The sequence below is a fragment of the Garra rufa genome, chromosome 11, assembly GCF_049309525.1.
Source record: "Garra rufa chromosome 11, GarRuf1.0, whole genome shotgun sequence".
NCBI classification, from domain to species: Eukaryota; Metazoa; Chordata; class Actinopteri; order Cypriniformes; family Cyprinidae; genus Garra; species Garra rufa.
The window spans coordinates 3,984,852-3,998,394 of record NC_133371.1 but is presented as its reverse complement, the minus strand read 5'-3'; the positions used below and the strand labels follow the sequence as shown (position 1 = coordinate 3,998,394).

Below are 13,543 nucleotides of genomic sequence, written 5' to 3'. Positions count from 1 at the left end.
TCCACGAGGGTGACCAGACAATGAGGGAGTGCAGTGAGCGTGCTCTTGTAGGGCTTGGTGATTAGACGCAGGTGCTGCTGATTAGTATTCTGGTGATTGGGTGATCTGAGTGGAGGATGAGCCTGGTGTGGCCATGACAGAACCCCCTCCTCCACGGCCCGCTCCTGAGGGCCGAATACCTCGATTTCGTGGTGGGCGACCTCGACCCCGTGGTGCTGGGCATTGGGGATGTGTAGCATGAAACTCAGTGAGAAGATTTGGGTCTAGGATGTCATCCCTGGGTATCCATGACCTCTCTTCTGGGCCATAGCCTTCCCAGTCAACCAAGTACTCTAGTCTGCCACCACGACGTCGGGAGTTCAGAATTTCTTTTACAGAGTAGACTGTACCATCCTCCAGCACCATCGGAAGAGGGGGTTCCTCGATTGGGCCAGGCTCTGTGGGGACAGAAGAGACAGGTGAGTGAAAAGGTTTAAGTAGAGAAACATGGAATGTGGGGTGAATTCTGTAATGTGCTGGTAGTTGTAATTGATAGGTGACCGGATTGATCTGACGGATGACCGGGAAGGGACCAATGAACCTGGGACTCAGCTTTTTACAGGGGAGTCTGAGCCGGATGTCCCGTGTGGAGAGCCAAACCTTCTGGCCCGGTTGGAAGACTGGAGTGGAGGCTCTCCGGACATCGGAGTAATGTTTCTGTCGACGTACTGCCCGCTGAAGATGTTGATGTGCTGAGTCCCAGACCCTCTCGCTCTCCTGGAACCAGTGTGTTACCGATGGTACATCCGATGGCTCCCCTGACCAGGGAAATAGAGGGGGTTGGTAGCCGAGTACGCACTGGAATGGTGTTAAATCCGTGGATGGTTGTCGGAGGGAATTCTGTGCGTACTCGGCCCATGCCAGGTAGCGGTTCCAGGAGTTCTGGTGGCTGTGGCAGAAGGTACGGAGGTAACGACCTATCTCCTGGATCTTCCTTTCGGTTTGACCATTACTCTGAGGATGGTATCCAGAAGACAGGTTGATGGTCACACCTAGGAGGGAGAAAAAGGATCGCCAGACTCTGGAAATAAACTGAGGGCCTCTATCGGACACTATATCTTCGGGGAGGCCAAAGTTGCGGAAGACATGGTTGAAGAGTAGTTCGGCTGCTTCCATAGCCGTTGGCAGTCCTTTGAGTGGGATCAATCGGCAAGCTTTGGAAAACCGATCAACTGCAACCAATATGCAGGTGTTGCCTTCAGATGATGGCAGGTCAGTTACAAAATCTACTCCTAGATGTGACCATGGACGCCGAGGAATGGGAAGGGGATGGAGCTTGCCTGATGGAAGGTGTCGTGGTGATTTCGACATTGCACATTCCTGGCATCCTCTCACATACCTTCTGATGTCTTGAAGCATTTCAGGCCACCAGAAGCGATCTTGTAGCAGCGAGAGGGTTCGATTGGTCCCAGGGTGACCAGTGCCCAGGGATGTGTGCGAAGAGTGGATAAGCCGATTGCGTAGAGACTTGGGTACGTAAGTGCGATTATTGGGGCACCCCGGCGGAGCAGGATCGGAGACACTGGCGGCTGCTATATCTTCATCCAGGGCCCATTGGATCGGACTTACTATTAGTTCAGGAGGGAGGATGGGTTCAGGCTTATCTGGGAGTTCGGAAGGAGCATGGAGACGGGAGAGAGCATCTGCCTTTGTGTTCTTGGTTCCTGGGCGATAAGAGATGGTAAAGTTGAAGCGAGTAAAGAAGAGGGCCCACCTGGCCTGCCGGGGATTCAATCGTTTGGTTTCTCTGAGATATTCAAGGTTACGGTGATCTGTAAGTACCACAAAAGGATGAAGGGCCCCCTCCAGCCAGTGTCTCCATTCCTCCAGGGCGAGCTTGATGGCAAGAAGCTCTCTGTTGCCGATATCATAATTCTGCTCCGCCGAGGATAGTTTCTTGGAAAAGAAGGCACATGGGTGGAGTCGAGATGGGGTCCCCTGCTGCTGTGATAGGACAGCACCTACTCCTGATGTAGAGGCATCCACCTCTATGATGAATGGTTTTTCCGGATCAGGATGGACCAGGAGAGGTGCTGAAGTGAAGGCTTGTTGCAAAGTCCTCATTGCTAGGCCAGCTTCTGGAGTCCAGGACAGAGACTTGGGCTTACCTTTCAGGAGATCAGTAAGAGCAGAGGTTATGGCACTGTAGTTGTGGATGAAACGACGATAGAAATTAGAGAAACCAAGGAATCTTTGCAGTTCTTTGACAGATGTAGGAATGGGCCAGGATTTGATTGCTACTACCTTCCTCTCGTCCATCTGAATGCCTTTAGGACTGATGTCGTAACCGAGGAATTGAATGGAGGTTTGATGGAAGGTGCATTTTTCTGCTTTGAGGAAGAGGTGATGTTTACGGAGCCGTTTAAGGACCTCAGAGACGTGCTGGCGATGTTCGGCCTCGTTCCGGGAGTACACAAGGATATCATCAATGTACACTAGGACGTAACGGTGGAGGCACTCCCGGAACACCTCATTCATGTATCCTTGGAAAACGGAGGGGGCATTTACTAATCCATAGGGCATAACTAGATATTCGTAGTGGCCTGTAGGGGTGACAAAAGCTGTCTTCCATTCGTCCCCCTCACGTATCCGAATGAGGTTGTACGCACTCCTGAGGTCCAATTTAGAGAAGATGCGGGCTCCGCGAAGTTGCTCCAGAGCGGCTGGGACGAGAGGAAGGGGATAACGGTATTTGACAGTGATGTTGTTAAGTGCCCGGTAGTCAATGCAAGGCCGCAAGCCTCCGTCCTTTTTAGCAACAAAGAAAAAGCTGGAAGCAGCAGGGGAGGTAGATTGACGGATGTACCCTTGTTGCAGTGCCTCCTCGATATACTCCTCCATGGCCTTCTGTTCAGGGATGGAGAGTGGATATATCTTGCCTCTGGGCACTGGTTCACCGGGCAGAAGCTCTATCGCACAGTCCCATGGTCGATGAGGTGGTAACCGCGTGGCTCGTTTTGGGCAGAACACGTCACTGAAGTGGGAATAATCTGCAGGTATCTCCACGGAAAGCTTCTCAACCGGACTCTCAATGGATGTGGAGCTAAGTGGTAGGGTGAGATTCTGGCTTACTGGTTTGGGTATCTGAGGGAAACATCTGGAGAAGCAATCCTTACCCCACTTCAGAACTTCGCCAGTGGTCCATGATAAGGTGGGATCATGCAAAACGAGCCACGGACGCCCTAAAACAATCCCAGCGGTGGACTTCTCCAGAACCAGCAGGCAGATTTCTTCGATGTGGAGCTGACCGACTTGAAGTTGAAGGGGACCCACGTAGTAACGAATTTTTCCTTGCACAAGGGGACTACCTGTGATGGATTGGATTTTGTATGGGATATTATTTACTTTTTTCTTGAGTCCAAGTTGATTGCAGAGGTCTTGGGAGATGAAGTTGCCGGCTGACCCAGAATCGAGGAGGGCGTGTACTGTAACAGAGTGATGAGGAGTAGTGAGCTGAACGGCAGTGGTGAGTGGGCGTGCATTTGTAGAGGAATATGAAACTACACTCACCATGGGCCTGGGGGGACGGATGGGACACGTCTGAAGGATGTGTCCATTTTGACCACAATATAGACATAAGCCCTGGGTCAGCCGGCGTCGACGTTCGGTCGATGAAAGACGTGAATAGTCGATCTGCATGGGTTCGAAAGCTGGTTCTGGAGGGCTGGGAAGCTCTGGCTGGCGGAGAGGGAGAGGGTTTTGGCACAAATTACCCTCCATACAGCCTCTTATCCGGTTTGCTACTCTGACGGACAGTTGGATAAAGCGCTCAAGCCCTATGGTGTCATCATATGCCGAGAGATGCAGCCGCAATGAGGGCTCCAGCCCCTGGCGATAAGTTGTAATCAGGGAGCGCTCATTCCATCCACTTGAGGCAGCTAGGGTACGGAATCGGAGAGCATAGTCTTGGATTGAACTTCTACCTTGTTGTAAATGGTATAATTGTTCACCCACAGATGAATCTCCAACAGGTAGTCCAAATACCTCTCTGAAATGAGTGATGAAGACGTTAAGAGAATGGGTGGCTGGTCCATCTTGCTGCCATAATGATTCTGCCCACTGGAGCGCTCGACCTGACAAGAGAGATATAATGAATGAAATCTTAGCTCTCTCAGTGGGAAATCTATGCGGCTGCATCTCGAGGGCGAGCGAACACTGTAGCAGAAACCCGTTGCATTCTTCCGCCGAGCCTGAGTAGGGCGCTGGATTGACCACGGGACTGGCGGTGTAAACAGGAGCCGAAGAAGAGGGCGTGGAAACTGGTGCTGGCGGCGGTGCAGGCGGAGGTGCGGTGCTCGCGGGTACAGTAAGGACTTTCCGAAGTGAATCTACCAGCTCCTGGAAGGGATCTACACCTGTTGGATTCATGATGTTATGGTCTGGTCATCTGTAACGGAACGCAGACTCAGACGAGAGATGTTAGTAAATCCAATAGGTATGTTTATTGACAAAGCAGAATGAGCAAAGCACAGATGAATTAACTGTCCTTGGTGAGAGACAGCTGGTCTTGATGAATGAGAGTTGTGTATTACCAGACGATCAGAGCACGCACTGCACAAATAGAATGCTGGCTGGTCGCCAGGAGCTGGTAGGAGATCCGTTGGAGTGAGCGTTGGAGTTGGAGTTTGTAGGAGACGAGGAAACACTGGGAGAACGAAAGGAGAAGCTTGAATAAAGGTAATCCTTGAAACATATAGTTAGAGCATACATACGAGTCTAATTCCACGAGGGTGACCAGACAATGAGGGAGTGCAGTGAGCGTGCTCTTGTAGGGCTTGGTGATTAGACGCAGGTGCTGCTGATTAGTATTCTGGTGATTGGGTGATCTGAGTGGAGGATGAGCCTGGTGTGGCCATGACACAAGCACTAGCTGCAGTTCAATTACAAATGTGCGGAAGTCTGTTACATGGTATAAACGCTGAATATTTTACGTTATGCATTAATATTACACAAATGCCCTTCTGAAAATCCACAGATAATAACATTGGGAAGAACACCCAAGTGTGTGTGAAGTGTGTAATTTTTGCACTACTAGCTACACCAAATTAAATAAAAAAAAAGTTTTTGCAGGTTTTCCAAACACTTCCAAGAGCTAACACTGGTTGATAAAAATGCATATACCTGCCACAAACTCACGCTATAGGTTGAGTCGCTGTTAAAAATAGGAAAGTATACTTTCAGTCTGTTTTTATGTACTTCTCAGAAATTTACTTTATATGCTTCTCGGTAAAATACTTAAAATGAAATTTAAGTATACTTGACTTATACTTAGAAAAAGTAAGTATATTTGAGCTAAACTTGTGCTGTGAGAATCCATGTTTTCATTTTTATACACTAGGGCCGCTATTGCTGTATCTTCTATACAGAATTTCCAAAACACAAGTGAAGAAGAAACCGAAAAGACTATCAAGCTTTGGGGTTTTGACCAACTCCAAGTCAACTTAACTTTGCAACAAGTCAAATTAAATATTCTGAATGAAATATTTCCAATATTTCCAATATTCCATTTGAACCTATAAGAAATATTGTTTCAGGCTTAAAGCAGCCAGAGTTTGTTCAGTAACCACTTGATGCATGTTTTAATGTGGGAAGCTCCAATCTGGCTGCCTTTTTGCAATATTGTACAGCTATTTAAGATGACCTTTCCTTTAATGAAACAAACTGTGACTGTATCATCCAGACATTCTTTTTGTGTCTAAATGGGTGATTTTTGGCTGAAATAAGCAACTATTTGAGCCAGACTTTATGCCGGTTCTCAGAAGTCTAGCTAAGCACGACTATATGGAATATCAAGATTTCATATTGAAATATGATGTGACTACTTACGCACTTTCTCTCTCACACACCTACACACACTTTCAGTTTGAGTTTTGCTTTAATTTCCTAGCTATCAAAACATGCCCGAGAGATTCTCACCATAAATATGGCATAAAGCGAGCAGAACAGTCATAAACACTCACACTAAGAGTGTTTATCTTCAGACAGCTCATTGTGACATATTTCCTTATCTATCTCTCCTCCCGTCTTCCGTCTGCTGGATCTTATCAGATTGCTCTGCAGCAGTCAGCATTTAGGGAAACACATTATACCTTCTGCTTAAAGAAACCTTTAGGGCTGAAATGTGTCTCAAAGGTCTTATCCTCAAACCAAGTTATGAATATTACAGCAACTGTTTAGGAAGCAAACAGATGACTTCTGCTTAAAGACAAGAAAAACATTTGAAAAATAATACAACCCAAGCCAAGAGATGTTTTGCATGAAATTGAATATGGATAGACGTAGTGGTGTGTGTTGGTAAGGGTTATACAATTTGTAATTGAACTTTTAGTAGTTATTGCTCTACTTTGCATCATACTTAACAACACCAATTAACCATGGTAAAATCAGTGTAACACTTCAATGGCTTTGCTTTTATGAAACACTGACAACAGCACGATGATGAAAGACCAAATGTACAATAACAAATTGTATATGCTAGTACTAATAATCACAATTAATACCACAATTCATCCACCAAGTATACTATAGATCATTAACATACAGTAGCTTTATACTGTGTTCACATAACTTTCACATTTTCACTCAGAGATGTTTATGTCTTTTGACATCCTTAAAATAATAATAGATGTATATTTAAAAACATTTTTAGTAGTTACTATGAAAATCTTAAAACAGAAATGCATAAAGGTGGCTAATATTATTACTGTTTTGGTTCTTTTTACATCAAGTCACGGTGATCAAAATGATATCAAAATGAAGTCAACATACCTACACTCTTAAAAATAAAAGTGCTTCAAGTTGCCATAAAATAACCTTTTTTTTTTTGTCTAAACGGTTTCATAAAGTACCTTTAACATCTGAAGAACCTTTCTGTTTTACAAAAGATTCTTTGTGTCAAAAGAAGGTTCTTCAGATTATAAAAAGGTAAGAAAGAGATGGTTCTTTAAATAACCTTTGACTGAATGGTTCTTTGTGGAGCCAAAAAATGGTTCTTCTATGGTATCGCTGTGAAGAACCTTTTAAAGCACCTTCATTTTTAAGAGTGTATAGGCTGTTTATGTCTCATTAATATTGAATTCAAAAAATGTAAACAACTTCAAATGTGCCTTATCCAAGTAGGATCAGAACGGCTTTTTTTGAAATCTTGTAGTATACAATGTTTATGCGTGATCTGTTCCACTCTGACTGAGACTTGACCTGATTTCTACTATGCTCTCACCCTTTTGTTGATCTGAATAAATTGTGCGTTTCATTGTTTGGTTGCTTTATTGTACTAGCGGATTGACTGTTTTGTGTATCTTGCTTTGAGAACACTACCGTTAGACGGTTTGAAAGGACACCACCAGTCAACCAGACCCTGAAAGTCAAGGCAGATTGGGTGTCATTGAGATGGAAGGAACTTGTTAAGTGGGAACAAGATGATCTGAAACTGTCTGGTGCCTGGGGATGCATTGTTATACTGATCTCTGATAAGAGGCAAGGAGAACATCTGCCACAAGAACATCTGCCAAAGATTGTGACCTCTGTCAAGCTTTAGAAGAAGAACAGGGCAGGTCTAGACCCGAGGGGCAGCTGAGCTGAACCATAAAAAGTCCAGAATTAGGGCACTACAGTTATAGTCTGATGGTAGCAGCATAGTCAGTTGGATTACACATTTTTCCTGATCGGTTTGTCATGGTCTCTTGGGATCCAACTTCAGGTGCAGCAGCCCAGATCTGATAGAGCGGCAGCAAAGCAACACATGTGACATCTCTGTTTGTTGTCTTTGTTTGTTTTCACCAAATCATTCTCTCTTTCCTGGGGCAACATTCAGGCCTGTAAGGGCTTGTTTAGTTGTTTTGTTGTACCACCCTTCACGTCTGCTGGTTTGAGATGTGCATAGGTATGCTTGGTATGTTTGGTTTGTTTTAACACTGTAGATTGAATCAGTCCTCATAGTAACAGTTGATCTACTGACATTACCCTACCATCCCAATCTTACCCAATGCAAGCCAACTCTGTTTCCATATGGGTAGAATGAAAATATTATCTTTCTGCTTTTCTCAGGTTAAATGGATCGCTTCCCAACAATATTGAAATCAAGAACAACACCCTGTTCTTCAAAGGCCCGGTGACTTATGAGTTTGGAGGAACGTATGTCTGCGATGCCACCAACAGCATCGGCACACGCTCTGGATTGGTAGAGGTCAATGTGACGGGTAAGTTGCGGATGTTTTTTTAAAGTTATCCTGTGTGTGTGTGTGTGTTGCTTTTGGGAAAGCTTTAATCTGGGCCAAGGCAATTGTAGCTCCAGAAATGTGAGTTTTGTAAGAGTTGAGCATTTCATGTAGGCCCTACAGCATGTCAACATCAGCCAGTGAAAAAAGAATCCTGTATTATAGGAGCTCATTTACAATCTCATTAAACACTCTTGTTGAACACACTCAGATACAGAAAAAGTATTTGTACACTTAAGCCAAGGGTTTTTAAACAGTTTTGGTAGAGCTCCTTTGTATGTAGGTATATATATACGTTTTTTTTTTTATAAATCCTACTTGGATTTATAGTTTATTATCTAATGCAAATGGCATTCAAACATGTGAAGTGTGGCTTTAATGTCAAAACACACTGTGTGCATGTTGAAGCCTGCGCATACATTTTTAGCACTCTTCTGCACCTATAGAGGTTGTCCTCCTACCTATCATAACAACCTGACAGTAGAGAGGAAGAAAATGCTGTTATTTCCTTTTCTTTTTTAATTTCTCACATCATACATCAGGCTGTGCTGCCAGCAGCCACAATATTCACTCATACACAGACAGATCCTGAGATACAGAATAAAGCGCCCTGTCATTTCCCCCCCAAAATAACATCACAGTTTTGTTGCCTCTTTAGTATTGATCACAGGCACTTTGCAACAATCTCACATTTCTCCAAGCTACTTTCGCCTCCCACATCTTCTCCGTCTTCTCCGCCTTTACTTGGGTGAAAACAAGAACTACAAACGAAACAGAGCAAAACTGAAGTTGTTTCTCTGCCTTCGCTCTAATTGTCATATCAAAAACCTGTAGTTCACTCTGTAGGCTGTGCAATACATTAAGAACAAAAGGAGATAATGAAAGGAGGTGATGCTGCTCAGCTTGCTGAGCAGAACCTCAAAATTGGTCCAATATTTGAAGAGAATGGAGGCTTCTTCAGTTTTGTTCTGATAATAGCTTGTGCGCCTCTCTCTGTGCTTCAACAGGGAGCTTCTAACATGCATAGCTTTGCATGCTGAAGTCAACGGCTCTGCTTTTCATTGCATTTATTTGTGTGCGTGGGTGTGTTTGCGTGTAAACTTTCAGTCCTTCCTCGTCCCGCTGTGTCTCAGCCGGCGTTTCTGGTGATGTGTTGGGGATGCGGTGATGTCATCTATTTCCATGGCAGGTTTTGATGATATGCTCTGCAGGCACAGGCAAAGCATTAATGGAAGTCTGAATGGCTGATATTGAATGAGGAGTGGTGAAGGAGCATTTCTGCTGGAAGATAATCTGTTGATCGTTATATATGTATGTATGTATGTATGAATGTGTATATATATATATATATATATATATATATATATATATATATATATATATGGTATGGCAGTGCAGGAAATGGTGAGAGTTCAGCAATAGGTCACGATGTGAGTTTACAGAACTTTGGAACTTTGCAGTGGTGCATTTTAATATATTTCATGTCTCAACTTTGTCTCAGATGTTTCTCCAATAGGATGACAACTGATATTTATTTGAATATTTATTGACGTCATATTCAAGTGATCTGCTGTACTGTTATAAAAAGGCATTGATGTATATTGCAACTTTTGCCATATAAATATGAGCAACTGCACCAACCTGCATCTTTTTTGCAGTTTGGGCCTCTAAATAATAATAATTACACTTTAATAACTTAACTTGATTGCTATTCATTTGCATGTGAAATCATATAATATTTTGAGACATTTTATTATTTTAAGATCTCTGGGGAAGCAGGAAACTTTAGCAAAGATCTCCACTTTTCTTTAGGAGAAACCATTACACTATTAAGTACAACCAATTTGTGACACTTTTCCTATGGGTTCACCTTCCCTCATTCTGTACAGAAGGTTTCTCTCCAGAAAACATCATTCTCATAAAGTTGCACATCTCTCTCCTTGTCGCTCTCCAAAGGTCACCAGCAGAACATGCTCTGAAAGCCTTATTTGTTCTTTCCGACCTCTGTTTGGCAATGCCTGGGGATTGTTTCCGCATTGCATGTGCCCATTTGATGATAGATCCCTCCTCTACGGCAACATCTATCCTTTGATGGATCATTCCATTGGGAGGTCGTTGAACCTCTCTCTCTCTCCGGCTCTGTTTGTGGGAGAGCTCAGATATTGAAATATCAAAATGATACTTATGAAAAAGGAATTGTTGGTGTGATGTATTTCATATGTGTGTGAATTTTCGTTTTTGTGCACGACAAACATAGGTCATTGTTTTCTGGGCAGTGTAAACACTGTGGCTCGACCTTCTGGCTCAACCGGTGGTGTGAGTCTGAAGCTACCTGTTTGGAAAATTAGAAATCATTAGTTTCGCAATTTTGTCTGGTTCCACTAGTGGTGCGGCTTTAAATATTCTATATGCTGTGCTCATCTGCCTTTTTTATGAGTTCATTATGGTTTTATTTGTAGTCACTACTTCCATGGCAGCAGCTGTTCTCCCTTTACGACTCCATATTAATCTCATTCACATTCCTGCGAGTATTTCATTAATAACCGTGACTGAGATGTTCGGCCTACGCACAGTGCATTGAGGATTGTAATCACTGCACAATCCTTTGTTTTAGAGTCAACATGAAATGCAAATGCAAAATGCAACCTTAACGGACATTCCTGGCCTTATGCTTGATTGATCAGTCCAAAAATGCTTGCAATTGTTTATCTAAATGTAATAACGTCAACACTGAAACAACTTTTCTTATTGGCTGACATCTCAAATATTTCTTCCTTTTAAATCTTACAACCATCTGGTTCCATTCTAGTGTGCAACTGCTACAATCAGTGCCTCATTGTTAGAACCAAATCCTGCCTCTTTTTTTTTTTTTTTTTTTGATAAATATCTTAACTCAGAAACACACCAGGTTAAGTAAAATGGGTTGCAAATGGCTTAACGACTTTACAGCAAAGGCAAAAGTATTTTTTTTTCCTCATCAGTAAGTCTCCACTTTAGTAGCATGTGCATCAAAGCGTTACAGTTTTAGTTTTATCTATATTCCATATTTATTCCTAAAAACATGCTCTTTTCACGGTATTTTCTTTTTTTTTTTTTCTTTAATCCAAAATCCCCTTTATAACTTTTACCTCATTATGTCAACAAAATGAAACAATAATTCTAAACCTGGCTTTATCTAACATTCAGATTTTCATTCTGGAAATGTATGCAAATTAGTGCATAATTAATTAGATAATGTCTCATTTTGTCAGCATTTCAGAAAACTTGAATTACAAAAAGCTTGCATTTCTTAACACAATCAAGTATTGTGATTTATTTAATATGTTTTTTGTCTCAGCTGGGGTGAGCCTTAAAGTCAAAATCAAAATGGAGTCTTTTAATTTTCTTAATGCACATTCCAGATCTTACTGTGTCAAGAGATGTTTGTTATCCAAATATTTTTGTAATTGTTTATGGAAATGTAATAACTTGCCTCTGAAACAAATGTTCTTATTGGCTGACGTCTCAAATCTCTCGTACTGTTCGATCCTCCAACCATCTGGTTCCATTCTGGTGTCTAACAGCTACTGCAATCAATGCCTGATGGTTAAAATCAAGCCCTGCCCCACTCATATTTATTGTTGAATATTAAGACTTGCAAAACTGAAATGGGCTGCAAACCGCTCATGTTGATTTTAAAGTGCAAAGGCCTCATCTAATCGCAGTCAGTCCCGGAGACAATGCAAAACCTTTCTGACTGTCTGAAAATTTTCACCGGCGCAGCCTGTCGGTCCCTGTAGCTTTGCACCACGGCTCGCATGGCCAAACGAGATGCTAATAAGGCTTTTCCATCTGTCCTTATCATGGCTAGAGGGAAACCTCTCCACAGAAGAGCACATATGGGCTATTACAGCCTCATTCTCATTGCAAGAGTGGAAGTGATACCTCTGGCAAAAGTAGCCCACTCAAACACCGTAAAACAGTGTTCTGCGCTCATTCAGTTCCATCGCCCGAGTCCATGCGAGAGCTGAAACTTTCACGTGACTGGCTCCTCCAGTATCGTCAATGATGGAGAAACGGCAAAGACGGCGTCTGTGCCAGAGGGACGCAGCTTACGGCAAGCAACACGTCTCTGCCGTGGCTTCTTATGAATTGCGTAAGCTGTTGTCCGTTGTTCGCCTACCTACACCTGGGAGAAGAAGAGTTTTGTCTGAAGCATGCGGCGAGGGTGGCACGCCTTTGCAGGAGGTTGCAACAGCTGTGAGACTGTGTGGAAGAGATGATAACATTGTGAAGATGAAGCTGTGGAGATCTCAAAGAGAGAGGATCTCAACTCTTCAACAGCTGCGCTCTCTTGCTTTCTGTTTCTTTTGCATGTGACTAACACATTTCTCTTTCTCTCTCTCTATTTCTACCCGTGTTAATCCAGTCAGCAAAATTGCTGTCAAATAAGTTTTTTTTTTTGGCAAAATAAATAAAGATAAATCTAAATCTATTAAGATTAAGGGTCTGGCATCGAGCAATGAAAAGGGCCTAACTTGAGGAGCGGCACCAAGCGTGCATTTGAAACTCTCACTGCACGCAATTGGATAACGCCACGACCAATCACAAGCAGAGCGGAGCTAATTGATAGATTAAACTCTTGCCGTATCCAGTCGGCAAAACAGCAAAAACGTCCTTCTTGCAAAGGAACGATCGAGCGCGGTATTCTGTTCCTCTTTTATATGAAAAGCCAAGTCTAACTCGTTCATTGTAGCGGCCAAAGCCGTTTCAAACAACTGGTGTTCATCTGTAGCCATCTTTCAATGTTAATGATTCCGGACGTCGACGCTGTCGTCATCAGCTTAGCTCGCCTCTGGCCCGCCTACATCAGATACACCGATTTGATTGGTTCTAGGGCTGTCGAGATAACCGCAATATCGCAATACCGCGCTATTGACAAGCATAACCGCAGAGGAATGCAACAACCGCAGCAACCGCGATATTTGCATGTTTTCTTTTTACGTAAGGTTTTGCCCTTCTCGCTTTACTCTTAATGCATGTGTACTGAATATTAATTTAGTAATAAGTTAGTAACGGTAACGTAATGTGCACCTGATTTGTACAGAGGCTCAGTAGATTTGCACTTAACAAGCCTAAACTGACAGCGAATGAGAGAGAGAGATCGACTGAGCATGTGCGATTACCTGCGTCTGTCCTTCAGGCTGAGTCAGATATATATGTGAAACTAGGTGGTCATGTCCAAGTAAAGCGAAATCTCTGTCTTAGCATCGATGCTCTGCTGATCAGCTGATTATTTAAAAGTGGCG

The 13,543-nt window shown here is 43.2% G+C and overlaps 1 protein-coding gene across 3 annotated transcripts in view; it reads left to right on the top strand.

Moving 5' to 3' along the window:
* Positions 1–13,543, top strand: part of nectin1b (nectin cell adhesion molecule 1b) — a 181,066-nt gene that overhangs the window by 14,330 nt on the left and 153,193 nt on the right. For all 3 annotated transcript variants that reach the window (XM_073850379.1, XM_073850381.1, XM_073850380.1), the window contains exon 3: positions 8,086–8,237. In XM_073850379.1, the coding sequence (XP_073706480.1) occupies positions 8,086–8,237 (152 nt within the window). The remainder of the gene's footprint in view (positions 1–8,085; positions 8,238–13,543) is intronic.